The sequence below is a fragment of the Cnephaeus nilssonii genome, assembly GCF_951640355.1.
Source record: "Cnephaeus nilssonii genome assembly, chromosome: 16".
NCBI lineage: Eukaryota > Metazoa > Chordata > Mammalia > Chiroptera > Vespertilionidae > Cnephaeus > Cnephaeus nilssonii.
Window position 1 is genome coordinate 6,744,483 of NC_137087.1, and position 15,244 is coordinate 6,759,726.

Sequence of the window (15,244 nt, forward strand, 5' to 3'; positions counted from 1 at the left end):
TCGCAAATGTTTCATCCTCAGGAGCAGCAAATGTTTCATCCTCGGCATGCGGCTACCTCAGCGGCCGCGTGTCATCAGAAATGGCTATGCGTGTCAGTGCTGACACGCGTGTCATAGGTTCGCCATCACTGATTTAAAGTAAAGGAAAATCAAACAAAAATCACGTAATAAAAATACTTTTCTCTCCTCTATTCCAGATTAATGACGAGATTATACAATGTATCTTAAACTAAGGGAACACAAGAGTGAGTGCCTTCCATCTGTTTGACCCTTTATAGTTTACCACAAGTTTTCACCCACAAAATTCCAACCAGCCTCACAGTCCTGGAAATAAGCAGGACAGAAATGCTCGGGTGTTCAGAGCCCAGAAGGCTGACGTGCCAAGGCCACGTGGTCACCAGGAGATGGGCAACGCCTAGAAGTCAGTCTTCTGAGCGCTGCAGTCTGCTCTTCCACATGCTGCTTGCTTCCCATGTGATAAACACACGGAGGAGCATCGTAGTGGCCGTCGCTAGTGGTAAGCCCAGGCCAGCGAGCGCAAGCGCCTGTTCTTGTGGGAACAACTGAGCACCACAGCAAGAGCCTTCCCAACAGCCCCCGCCCCCCAGCAATCCCAAAGAAGCATCTGTCCGCGGCGGGGAAAGGGAGCCTCTTTTTCCTATTCATTTCCTCTTTCTACTTGCACACCCACAAATAAAGGAAGGGTTGACTAAACCATCCTGTTCTTCAATGCAGCATAGGTCAGTGGTTAGCACTGTCTGGGTCTGAATCCCAGCTCTGGACACACTAATTCTGTGATCTTGGGCACATTACTTAATCTCTCTGAACCTCAGTCTCTCATCTTAAAGTGGGAATACCAGTACAGATCATATGGTTTATGTAAAGATTGAATCAGTCAATATCTGTAAAGTGCTTACAGTCAATATTGTACCACACAGTAAATACTGTAAGTGCTTGTTAAAGAAGATGGAATATCATGTAACCATTAATATTCTTTCTGAATATTTTAAAATCTGGAAAAATGTTCATAGTAAGTCTTCTAAAAAAAGACTTACACATAGGTAGCTGATAGAGGGGTTGTGACCACTATCCCAGCATGCCTTTGTCCTAGCTCCTGCCGAACAGAACCAGTGCTGTGCAGCATCCACGCTTCCTTCCCAGAGGTGTGCCTGCGGACTCAGCACTGTCTGGCTGTAGTGAAGAAGGGAGAAGCAGGAGTCCCGACTCCGCTCAGGCTGTCAGCACACACCGCTCCCCTGGCAATGCTCACCAGTCCACTAAGGGGCCTGGGAACACTGGCTCACCCAGTGATGGTAGTCCCCCCTTATCTGTGGTTTCACCTTCTGCATGTTCAGTCCAAAATTGTTAAATGGAAAAGTCCAGAAACAAACAATTCTCAAGTTTTAAACCGTTCTGAGTAGCCGGACTGTGATGAAATCCCACATCCGGCTTCAGCCGTGCGTCACCCCTTCGGCCAGTGTACCTGCGCTGTATACACTTCCACCCATTAGTCACTTAGCAGCCATCTGGGCTCTCGCATTGACTGTCATGGTACCACAGTGCTTGCGTTCAGTCACCCTCATAGTGGCCTGCGCTATGGCACCCTGCCCACGCCACTCACCTCCTTTCCTCCTCAGGTACACACCACACCATCCCACATCATCACAAGAAAAAGAGGGTGAGAACAGTAAAAGAAGACATTTTGAGAGAGAGGTCACATTCACACATCTTTACTGTAGTACATTGTTATAATTACTTTATTTTGTTATTAGTTACTATTGGTCATTGCTTACTGCACCTAATTTGTAAATTAAACTTTACCATAGGTGTGTGTGCATAGGTGTCAGGTACTCACTGGGGATCTTGGGACACACCCGTGTGGATGAGGTGCTGCACCTTCTCAGCTGGGGAGCGTTTCCTGTTGGTCTCCTGCTGCATGTGCACAAGGAACTAGCCCAATGGCCACGGGGCAGCTGGGCTACAGTGCAAAATCTTATGACCACAAGGAGAAATGTGAGCACCTGGGTCCCTGAGGACATCCCGGCCTACTGACCAGGCTGTGTTACTGCCCACTCCTGAGTTTCCCAGGGATAGCACACATACTGGCAGAGTTTAACCTATTTTGAAACCGGGCTTCATTTACTTACAGTCAAAAGATCCTGATGCGCTGTAAACCACAGGTAGCTGAGCCTACCCATCCTGCCCTCCCTACCCTCTTGTGACAATAGAACAGTGTCCCTTCTCTCGTCGGAGACCAGCCCCTGGGCCTTCCTATGAGCCCGGGCCCCACCACAGCCGCCCGCCCATTGCTGGCTGCTTCATCTGCAGTCCTTCAAGGAGTCGGGTGCTAGTAAGGGCGTAAGTGAATATTAAGCAACTTCAACTCTGGGGATCTTAACATTAGACTCGCGCAGCTCCTGCTGCAAGAGGAGCCAACACTGCCCAGACACTGCGGACCTCCACGGCCCTCTCCCTCGTTCTGGAGCAGCCTCGGGCACTTTTTAAACTGCCCTTCTTCCCCTCCCTACCTTTTTCTGCCCAACACAGTGTTGACTAAAGTTAGATGTACACTGCACATTCTTGCCCATGTTATCTAATTAATTCCCATAGTTTCAATTACTCCCTCTACACGGATGACGCCAAATCTAGGTCTCCAGCCCAGATCTCCTTCCTGAACTCCAAAGTACCATATGCTTGGATGTCTAACTGCTGTATCTCCACTCAGATGTCCCCATGACATCTTCCCCCCACACCCTGCCCTCCGCATGTCTCCTAATCCAATGGAAAGGACTGTCACCTATTCTCCAGGTGCCCAATTTGGAAATCCAGCCCTCACTCCTGGTCAGCCCCTCTTGCTCTCCACCATATCCAACCTATCCAGTTCATGTCACGTCTGGCTCCTAAATCCCTCCAAAGCCACCTGCCTGCGCATCTACAGTGCTGATGCTCAGTTCTGGCCACTATCATCTGACCTAGTTACTGTGTGTACTAGCATGATCAGTTCAAAAAAGCAAAATCTGAATGCTTCATCCCTTTGCTTAAAAAAGCCTTTTAATGTCTGCCTGTTGTTCTTGGAACAGTTTAAACACGAGGATCTGAGCTCCGCTCCCCTCATCAGCCTCACCTCTCAAGGTCCCACCCCACCATTTGCCCCGAGGCTCAGCACTCCACCTGCCCGCACTGTCTTCAGTTCCCACAAAGAGCACAGCCTGGGCCTCTCACTCTTTGCCTCGCCCCTTCCTGTCCTTTCATCCTCGCCACTGTCTATTTGTCCTGCAGACCTCAGCTGCCTCTGTCGCTTGTCCCTGTCCTTCCTCTGCAGAAGGCTAAGGACCCTTCCGCGGTGCAGCACACTAATGAGAACCCGTACTAACCAACCCAATCACAGCACCCTCATTCCTAAGCGCCTTTCTTCACACCATCCCAATGCCTAAGCCACGGGAAGGAATTAATGAATACTGGCTTTATTAAATAAAAATATTTTTAAAGGTTGGCAGAAAATATATTGAAATGTTAAAAGAGATCATTTCTGAGTTGGGAGATCATATGTAATTTTAATTTTTTTTGCTATAGCTCAATAAATGATACCTGAACTTAAAAAAAATTATAAATCAGAGTAAATCACACAGTGCTTGAAATAATAAAAACAATATTGTGCAAAACTGAAAAATACCTTGTAGTTCTAATAGAAAAACAAGCCATAACCTAAACGAGGCTCACTCTATACGCCAATGTGACTGAATCTCCACCTGCTTCTAAACCCTTTCAACTGCAGCTTCAGTCCCTGCCCTGCCCTCTGCTCTGCTCAAGGGCCGGGGCTACAGAAGTCAGAGGCTGCAATCGACTCTGGCCCTTCCTGCAGAATTCCCAAACGTCTCTGCTTCTCACCAAGACAGGTCCTGGGAGAGTGTGCCTCTGCCCTGGCCCCTTCCAAGACAATATTCCTTTCTAAAAGGATTAAATGCACCGGCTTATATCCTCCAAGGGGAACAAGAGTTACCATCAATATGTACTTAGCAGGAATTAGGAAACCACCATTCAAATCTGTCTAAAATAGTTAAAAACAAATTCACTTTCAAATAGTGAATTAAACACACATATGGGGTTTTTATTAGGTTCTACAGCAGTTTTTCTCTTTCTGCAAACTGCTACAATGATGACTCACATTTTGTCATTTAAGGCCAATATTACATTCTGGCTGAACATCTTTGTGAATTATTACGCCCTTCAATTTCTGTCATTCTTCCTTTATTTAAAGACTATGGAGGTTTACAGGCTGAGTGGACAGCTAGGAGCAATGCCAACCTTGTTCCTGAACCAAAGAAGGAGCAATCAAATTCATTCACAGTCACACCTACTACCCTACCCTTTCCAGCCCTCAACACTGGTGAGATGACCACTAGAAGGGCCAAATATCCTAGAGCCCTGGTCGGCAAACTCATTAGTCAGCAGAGCCAAATATCAACAGTACAACGATTGACATTTCTTTTGAGAGCCAAATTTTTTAAACTTAAACTTCTTCTAACACCACTTCTTCAAAATAGACTCGCCCAGGCGGTGGTATTTTGTGGAAGAGCCACACTCAAGGGGCCAAAGAGCCGCATGTGGCTCGCGAGCTGTGGTTTGCCGACCACGGTCCTAGAGGATTAGCATCAATTACCAAACTGGCTACAGCTCCTTTCATCCTCGATCACCATTGATTACCTCACAAGTTTGAAACAAGCCCATAGTGCCAGGGTCAAATATGTCAACTGCAGGATGGCAATCTGCTATGCACAGCCTAGAACTTACCAGAAAATACAAAGCAAAATATTTACTTTTGAAAGTTTATTAACTTTTTCAAGCCACTTATTTGTAATTAGAAACTTACTAAATGGTAGTTAAGACTTTAAAATATTATCTGAAGTTTGAAAGATAATTTCTTTCCTCTCCATCATAAAATTTGGGGTGTATCTATCATAATATGAATGGCAAAGTGAAAATAAGATAGTATGTGTATTATGAACTGGGAACACAGTGACCAGTATAGATTTTTATTAACCACATGTCATATGTTTCTTCCTTCTTAAAAACAAACACACATATACATTAAAATAAACCACCCAAAATGTCTTTTATCACGAAGTTTCTTCTTGCTATCACAGAGACGCACACTATTTTAATGATCATGGGCCTTAAAATTACAACACTAAGACCACCTCAAGTTAGGGCCCCAAACTGCACAGCTTGTAGGAGTTCGGGGGAAATGTGCACAGCCAATAAAGCAAGGCCGACTCATAGCACCTGACAACTCAATTTCATTTGAACTTTCATTTGACTCTTTTCCTTTAGGACATGAACACAGAGGAAAACCCTAAATTCATTCCGTTTCAGAGGAGGACATGTTACAAAGCTGTTACATAGTTCGCTCTGGCACACGGGAGTGGGGGGACCCTCAGTGCACCTCTATTCATACAGAGCCTCGTTGTTCTGATGATATACAACCACATTCTGGGAAGCACTTGTACCAATACTATTTCAGTGAAGACGATCTGGGCTATAGTCCAACACGTCACACGATTTCATTATGGAAAGAGGATATGCGCATCGATAGCTAATTGATTACAGCTGTTCTCATCATTAGCCCTGACTTCGCTCCTACAATTGTCACTGCTCGGGAGGCATGTTTTAATTTTTAGATCAAAATTACACTGCAGGGATGACTTTAGTTTCCTAGGCCCAGAGGACTAGGTTCCATACAGGTTTCATGATAATAGGAAAGGAAAGGAGGAAAAGACATGGGAAATAAGAAAATCCCAGAAATCATTTAAGGAAAGAAAGACAGTCCTAGAAAACATCTAGTTACCAAACAACAACAACAACAACAGCAAAACCCAAGTGGAGTTACAGAGCCAAGCCCACCTACGAGCCATTTAGAACAGAAAAAGCATTTTTACAAATCTAAACTAATGGCAGTCTTAGAAAAGAAAACATTAAATTCAACTCTGACTTCTCCCTGGGCTGGAATATCTTCACTTGTTTCCAGGCAAAATGTAACAGAATTCTAATATTTGAAGAAAAACCTCTTCTTCCTTGTAATAACAACAAAATATTTAGAATTTTAAAATCGCCAAGTGTTTTTTTCCCTTTCCCACATTTACATAAATATTTCTAAAACTTTAAATACTCCTCATGAGAAATGTTGACCTGCTAAATTAATAAGAGAGTAAGGGATAAAAACAAAGCACTAAACTCTGAAGGTAGAAAGTTCTTCACTCAGTAGCCTATGGTTTGTATTTGGCTCTCTACTATACACTGTCTGTGAGGAAATGGAGGACAGCACAACACAGGGACTTTCTGCAGTTGTGACTTCAGACACACTGATATGATGTTAAAGGTGTCTCCAAATCATATCTAGAGAGTGCCTGAGGTTTCTACCACATAACCATCAGGTAAATATCTTGCTTTTACTCCTTAGATAAGCCTATTGGAATCTAAGAAGCTCTCAGTATTATGCAAAGTGAAATAAGCCAGTCAGAGAAAGACAAGTATCACATGATCTCACTTATGTGGAATCTAATGAACAAAATAAACTGATGAAAAAAATAGTTCCAGAGACACAGAAGCATAGAAAAGACTGATGAATCTCAGAGGGAAGGCGAGGGAGGGTGGGAAGTGATCAACCAAGAGCTTGTATGCATATATGCATAACCTGTGGACACAGACAATAGGGTGGTGAAGGCCTGGGAGTGGGGGAGGCAGGGAGGTGGGCTAGAAGGGGTTAATGGGGGGAAGAGGGGACATAAGTAATACTTTCAATAATAAGGATTTTAAAAAATAATAAGCTCTCAGATTAACTGGCTTCAAGAATAATCCACATAATTTACCTAGCATTATTTTCCCAATACTAAACCATACAAAGCAAATTTACAGCTTAAACATGGAAACAGTCACCAAACTGATTTTAAAATAAAGTATCTCAGTCCTACCATACTGAACTAACACTTTAAAATTCTTATTCTTTCCGAGTACTAAAGCTTTAATAGTTTATTTAAATTCCTAAAGGAAATAAAGACTAAAATCTAAACACAGTTTTCTATCATTTTAGCATTTCAGATAGTCACTTAGGCTGTGGCCTTAGCATTTCTATAAAGACTTGGAAGAGGGGGTAGAAAGCATAGTGAGCAGACAAGTAATGTCATTTTAAGAAATCGCTGTCTATAAATGCTCTCATGCACACCGACTATAAAAGAAATTCGGGAGAATGGCTTTTCCAAAGCCCCAACTTTCCCCATGAATAGACTTTGTACTTACTGTAATGCTTACCTGGTCTCCTGCCAAAACAAATATTTTAATATAAAATTTAATAAATGGAACTAAAAGTATCATGTCTAATTTAAAATTCCATATTGTGTAAACTATTGATATTAACATAATTGAGTTTGTAAACAATCCATTTGTAGAAGCTAACCTTAGACAACTGTATTGACCCAAAATATCTAGTGGGGCTCATCTGCAAAATGAAGCCTCAATGCCTAGAATTCATTAAAAGTGTTACATGTTTAATTTCTCCTGCCCTACAGCTCCATTGTCTCGTAAAAATTTTCCTTTGATCTCCCCCACTAAAAGAATTAAAGGAATATTGTAATTGAAATGTCATCAATAATTCACAAGACCCTCCTCCACAGCAATACATCTGATAAAATATTAATTGAGCTCCACAGACTGACAGTCTGCAGAGGAGCACTTGCCTGTAATTTGAACCACGAGTTCTGATCTTGCTGTAGCTCAGACCTGCCAAGAAGGCAATTATCTGGATGGTCTTGCCCAATCCCATTTCGTCTCCCAGAATTCCTCCTGCCTGCTGGCAGTGCAATTCCCACAGCCACCTAACACCTGTCTGCTGGTACCTACAACAACAAACACCAACAAGAAAAAGAAAATGGCAAATGGTGGATAATACAGATCATAACACAAAGTACTCATGAATTAATCATTTCACTAAGTTCTAGTACCAGTTAGAGAAACATGCCGGATGTGTGTTTTACATAAGTATTATATTTATAAGGTCATACATTTTTTATTATCTAGGCCTAAAATCACAAATTTTTCTTTATAGAACATTAACACATTTCTAATTAAACTGATAGATGGTGTAATTAGGGACTATTTTCTTTCCTTTACAACATTAAAAATAGCTTGGTAGATAAACATAAACTCATTATCTTTTTCAGTATCTTCCTGGAGGGGGAAATCTCAAATATTTTTAGTTTTTAAATTTTCAACAATTTTCTATTAACAACAAGCATGAACAGCATCAAAAAGCAGGCCACAGATTACCAATTTACAGCATATATTACTGAAAAGTCACTGGTAATCATATTTCTTTTTTTGTTGTTGTTAATCCTCACCTGAAGATATTTTTTCCATTGATTTTTAGAGAGAGTGGAAGGGAGGGGGAGAGACAGAGAGAGAGAGAAACATCGATGTGAGAGAGACACACTGATTGGATGGGGATCGAGCCTGTCACCAAGGTACGTGCCCCTGACCAGAATCAAAACTGATACCCTTCAGTCCATGGGTGGACGCTCTATCCACTGAGCCAAATTGACTAGGTCCATATTTTCTTTTTATAAGAAAAATTAAATTTTAAGGTGATAAACAAGTCTGAATAATAGAGTTCCTCACAAAATTAATATATAACAGATGATTCTGTCATATTACTAGCATATGCAAAAAAAAAAAAAAAAACATTAAAAAAAAATCAACAATAGCCCTGGCCGGTTTGGCTCAGTGGCTAGAACATCGGCCTGCGGACTGAGGGGTCCCGGGTTCGATTCTGGCCAAGGGCACATGCCCGGGTTGCAGGCTTGGTCCCTGTGCAGGAGGCAGCCGATCAATGATTCTCTTTCAGCATGTTTCTCTCTCTCTCTCTCTCTCTCTCTCTCTCTCTCTTCCTCTCCCTTCCTCTCTGAAATCAATAAAGATATATTTAAATAAATAAATAAATAAATAAATAAATAAATAAATAAATAAATTATTTGACACTGCTCATTTAAAAAAAAATCAACAATACAAAAAACCTTTTTAATATTTTAAAGCAGAACTTGACTCAGGGACTTTTTCATAGATACAAAAATATCAGAGCTCTTGAAATTTTAAATAAGGAGTACAGGTCAAAGGTAATAACAGCATAGTCTCCTCTACAAAAAAATAAAGAAAAATGTTGGTATTTTCCTTTCTCAATGGTGTATTTATTTAATCTAGTCTAAAAATAAAATAAAGTTTAAAAAAGGAACAATGCAAAAAAGAATTTTTAAGAGTTAACATCATGGAACAGTATAAAGATTACATGGCAAGTTAAAAAAAAATCTAAAAAAAAAAACCCCACCTAAGTTAAAAGACAATGAAATCCAAAGGATTTTTTTTTTTTTCAGGAAAATATCAAGACTAATGAGCTTCCCATCTTAAAAGAAAATGATTTTATTTTACTGCCCAAATGTATTTGGTACATGGTATGTCTACCTAAAATCTCATTATGAACTGCAGTCCTTGTTGAACTAGTTTTACTTAATCTTCTCTCATGTCATAATTAACTTTCCCCCAGTATTTTGCAAATCAATTCCAAAAGTTTGACTCCAGCTGTTGCCATTATTATCTATCACATTAGGAAAGCTTAGAATGAGAATTTTACTGCGTACTAAGTTTGCTAATCATAATATACAATTTGAATATGCACCCTGGAAAAAAAGGATTAAACATCAAAACATAAAAAGTGCACTATGAATAAAAGCTCATTTAATTTGGGAAGAAGGACAAGTTCTACTAGCAAGTGGTATGCAATCAGAGAATAATGGCAACTACTTGGGGAGCCTAGAGCCCATTGCCAGGGAGGCACCAGGCCAGGTGGTTGGATACAGCCTCAAAACCACCCTGCAGGGAGGCTGCCTGCCCGTTTCATAGTTAGGAAATGAAGGCACACAGAGGTTAAGTAACTTGCCAAAGGTCACACTGTTGGAAAAAAATGAGCAAGGCAGAACTGAAATCCAGAACCTCTGATTCCTACCACTTGAGATAATCCTGACCAGCAGTTCTCAAGGAGGGGCTACTCTGCTTCGTAGGGGACAGCTGGCACTACCTAGAGGCAAGTGTCATGGTTCTCTAGTGGTGAAAGCCCGAGATGTTGGTCAACATCCTGCAACGCAAAGGAACAGTCCCTACAACAAAGAATTATTCGGCCCAAAATATCGTTGTGCTAAAGATGAGAAATCCAGATCTAGAATAAAAGCTGGCTGTGAGCTGGCTATAATACACTAATCCTAGCTTTGGAAAAGGATGTATTCAAAAAACTCATGTACAGAACTAATCCTTTATTTGTGGTTTCACTTTCTACAGTTTCAATTACTTGCAGTAAATCACAGTCCAAAATATTAAAGAAAAATTCTAGAAATAAACATAAGTTTTAAGTTTGCACACCATTCTGAGTAGCATGATGAAATCTCAAGCCTTCCCACTTCGTACTGCTGGGACATAAGTCACCCCTTTGTCCAGCATTTCCCCTGCTGTACATGCTCCCTGCCCGTTAGTCACTTAGTAGCTCTTTTAGTTATCACATCCACTGTTGAGATATTACAGTGCTTGTGTTCAAGTAACCCTTATTTTACTTAAAAATGGCCCAACCACAAGAATGGTGCTGGCAATTCAGACTATGCCAAAGAGAAGTGAAAAGAAAAGTTTGGTACTATCCACAGTTTCAGGCATCGACTGGGGGTCATTAGGGAAAGTTAAAGATTTTTACAAATTACTGTACCATAGTAAAGAAATTATTATACTCTGCTTCTCCCATGAGACTAAAACATCACAAAATTATCGCAGATAATTGGTATATTTTGGCATTGTCACACTAATCCAAGATTGCATTAACTAGTGTAGCTAAAAGTAAGGTCAAAAGGGTGAAGCTTGCCATTCGATTGCTAAATTATACAGATGAATGCATTTGCTGGGCAAACTTTCAAAACAGAATTTTAAAAGTTAAACATGATCTTACAGAAAATATCACTTAAATGGGTAATTGTATCTTCTGACTCCCTTGTGTACAATTCTCTGTTAATCTAATTCCAGAGAGTGCAGTAAATACAGGAAAAATACATATCTATAGTTTAAAATTAAATTGCCTTACCTAAAATATAATCATAAAATAAAAATGGAGACTATCAATCGTATTACTCTTTTTCATATAGCAGAAGAAAAGGAACAGAAGTTTTATAACATTTGTGAAGTATTTAAAAACCCTGTTTTTGAGAGATGAAAAAAAAAAAAAAACTCTTTCCAGAAATGTGCAATTAAGATAAATTAAAAAAACAAACAAACGTGCTAACATTAACTACAATAAGGTTAATAGTCAACACAATAAAACATATACATTCTTAGTAAGCAAAGTTTGGTTATTAACTATGAAATTTTTTTGCTAGAAAATTCCACATTTATTTTTTAAAAATGCAGATTCAACTTGAGTCTTGAGGATATTTGCCAAATCACTATACGTGTAGAAGTATCTTCTTCGATAAATCACCTTAATCTGTAATTTGGCCTGTTACTTAATAAGTAATCGCTTCAGAGAAGATGGAAAGAGTTGCTAATAAGCATCTTTATTTACCTTTCCATAGTTAATTTTCATTTTGGGAAAGCTATAAACAAAGTTGCCACCTCTCCAAGCTATAAAATCTATAAAAATTACTAGATTCAGATTTTAATTTCTTTGCAGTTTTTCTGTCTAGTTATGGCAACCCAACCAAGATACTTCAGCACATCTTTAGGATTCAGCTTTTTCTAAATGTTTAGTGAGATAAAATAATTCTTCCTGTACTTGTTTTCTCCCCAACACTCCAAGAAAAGTTAAAACTACCGTATAAATAAAAACTCTTTGAGATGAAATATAAAAAGCATGCTATTTTTAAATAGACATCTTGCAGAAGTTTAAAGCATGGCTGACAGGTAAATCTATGAAGATTAAACATAACCATTTCAAAGAAAGAAGTTTGCAACCCGCACCCAACTACCAACTGATGATGAGAGACAGAAAGAAGCTATTTAATGGTTTAACTTCCTATATGCATCTAAGAAGCCTTCCTGAAGTACCTTGTTAAGCAAGTCCCAAGAGTGATGAGACTGAAAATGTGCCTCAGTATTCACATTCATCACGGGAGACTGCCAGGGCCTTGCAGGCTTTCCGCATGCGCCTGCCATGCAGCATCCGGTTCTAACACTGAGGCCACTTCACATATGAAGCATAGTCAGTTTCAAAGAGCAACTCAATCCTGAAGGTGTTTGTCTATATCTTCTTTTTTGACATTAGGACATCTACATAAAATATTTAGATGCACATTTGGTCGGCTCAAAAGTATTATACCCTTAGGTACAATATAGGGCACTCAGAAAATAATCTAAACAGTTTTTTTATTCTACATAGAAGTAAAAAACCTTCCCAATATTGATTTTAATATAAAACTCTTCTTAATTAACCTGATTTAAGAAATTAGAGGTTTGGTTCCTAAAAATTACTAAGAACAATTAAATAACTCAATGTAGATGGTTTTTAAATGTGCTGCTTTTAGTCTGCTAAGACAGGTCCATATAGATTCATCAGTTTACAAACATACCCAATGCGCACTTTAGTCAATTTATTATCATCTAATTTTAATGAACAGCATGTGGCTAAAATTTCATTTGACAGCATCTATTTGCAATAAATTGCTGCAAGTACCTAAGGGCCTACAGGTAACTGCTGTGTAATTCCTAAAATATTAATCTGCACACAATGGCTTGATGACAGAATAAAAAGAAAAAACACATGGCACATACTTGAAAAGCTTTTTGAACAGAAAACCTGGCACTTTAAAACCTTCATCAAACTCAGCATCACTTTCCTCAGAATCATCTTCAAGCTTCGGACACTTCTCTTTGTCCTGCAGTCTCAGCTTATTCCATCTCCTACCATGAAAAGAGAAATCATATTTCCATTATTTTGATTATAAGACAGATTAAAATAGATCGTTCTAGATAATGCACAGGAAAAAACAGGCAAGTGAGAATGATCTTTTTCGCCCAAAACACCAATATTCAAAGAAGAAAAACAACTAATTCTCTTTTCCTTCCTTCTCAATTCAATTCTTATTTGAATTATTGTAGCTGCACTACAAATATTTTTAAGGTCCCAATTCATTATCAAAACTACCTGTTTGTTCCTCATTTGGAATATACCCTGAGGGAAAATTTCTCTGCTACTTCCTAAGATATATGAACTTAATTTTACAAAAGATTCAGTGAAAATTTCAATGTGGCTAAGTATCTCCAAAACAGCAGTATAACAAAAAATATTTTATTTCTAATTACTATTTCTGTGCTAAAAATATGCTAGTAATACCACAAAACAGGAATATAAGGCAAATTTTTGGTCAATATGACTATAATTGGGTTCATACATTGATTACTTAATGGGGGGGGGCATCAATAATATAAAAGTACTGATAATTATACCAATGAGAAAAAAGTGTGTTCACCAAATAAAATCTAAGTTACAAATTTAGTACATATTGCTTTTCAAATATAAAATAAAATGAATATTTATATTTCAGAAGGGTAATGCCATCTATTTATATATATAAAAAGGCAGTAACTGTAATGACCGAAAGCTCGACCGAACACCAAAAGTCAGTCCTGCAGTCAGTGCTGGGTTGCTGTGGCGACCCAGCACTGACTGCTGAGGGGGCTGTGGATCAGGCCCAGAGAGAGGCCTGGAGCGAGAGGCAAGGTCTGATCAGGCCTTCCCTCTCTCTTTCTCTCCGGGCCTGACCAGCAGCGCGCTTCTCTTTCTCTCCAGGCCTCCGCGGGGGCTGCTGATCAGCCCTGCCTCTCTGATCAGGCATGGAGATAGACCCAGAGACGCTGACTGGCATAGAAACCGACCAATCAGAACCAAATCTGGGTGAACTGCAAGGAGCCAATGGCTGTCTAGGAGACAGAGCTTTTGATGTTGACTGGCATAGAAACCAACCAATCAGAACCAAATCTGGGTGAACTGTGAGGAGCCAATGGCTGTCTAGGAGGTGGAGCTTTAGACGCTGACGGGCATAGAAACCCACCAATCAGAACCAAATCTGGGTGAACTGTGAGGAGCCAATGGCTGCCTAGGAGGCGGAGCTTTTGACACTGACTGGCATAGAAAATGACCAATCAGAACCAAATCTGGGTGAACTGTGAGGAGCCAATGGCTGCCTAGGAGGCGGAGCTTTTGACGCTGACTGGCATAGAAACTGACCAATCAGAACCTAATCTGGGTGAACTGTGAAGGCAGAACCTAAGGTGGGGCTGAGGAGGGGTTTTAAGGCAGTTGGGGGCAAGATCAGGTCAGCAGGGGAGGGCAGTTTGGGATAAGATCAGGCTGGCAGGGGAAGGTAGTTAGGGGCGATCAGGCAGGCAGGCGAGCGGTTAGGAGCCAGCGGTCCCAGATTGCGAGAGGGATGTCTGACTGCCAGTTTAGGGATCGGGCCTAAACCGGCAGTCGGACATTCCCCAAGGGGTCCCCAATTAGAGAGGGTGCAGGCTGGGCTGAGGGAACACCCCCTCTCCCTGTGCACGAATTTCGTGCACTGGGCCACTAGTATATATAATAAAAGCCTAAGGACCATTATGGGGGAATGACCAGAACAACCAGTTGCTATGATGCGCACTGACCACCAGGGGGCAGATGCTCAACGCAGGAACTGCCCCCTGGTGGTCAGTGCACTCCCACAGGGGGAGTGTTGCTCTGCCAGAAGCCGGGTTCATGGCTGGTGAGTGCAGCAGCGGTGACGGGAGCTTCTCCCACCCACACAGCAGTGCTAAGGAGCAGCAAGCTGAGCAGTAAGCAGCCTGTTGCTAAGGAGCAGCAAGCCTAGCGTTAAGGAGCGAGGGATCCCGGATTGTGAGAGGGATGTCCAAGGGGTCCCGGACTGTGAGAGGGCACAGGCTGAGCTGAGGGACACTCCCCACCCCCCGCCATGCACCAATTTCATGCACCAAGCCTCTAGTATATACATAAAAGAACAAAATGTGTAAGATCTAAAAGTCTCAGCAATATGCCAAGGTTGTTGGGAAGTTGTAGCCATTTAGCCAGACTAATTCTGTATTCATATAACTACAATGGACACTGGTGTCACAAATTTAAAAAAAAGTCAACAGCCTCACATTTTATTCTTTTCCATTTATAAAAGGATGACTTTTCAAT

The 15,244-nt window shown here is 40.7% G+C and overlaps 1 protein-coding gene across 4 annotated transcripts in view; it reads right to left on the reverse strand.

Annotated features, from left to right (window-relative positions):
* Window positions 1-15,244, reverse strand: part of ERCC6 (ERCC excision repair 6, chromatin remodeling factor) — a 92,240-nt gene that overhangs the window by 43,212 nt on the left and 33,784 nt on the right. For all 4 annotated transcript variants that reach the window (XM_079793037.1, XM_079793036.1, XM_079793035.1 and 1 more), the window contains exons 6-7: window positions 12,841-12,969; window positions 7,731-7,889 (exon numbers count right to left, since the gene is read on the reverse strand). In XM_079793037.1, the coding sequence (XP_079649163.1) occupies window positions 7,731-7,889; window positions 12,841-12,969 (288 nt within the window). The remainder of the gene's footprint in view (window positions 1-7,730; window positions 7,890-12,840; window positions 12,970-15,244) is intronic.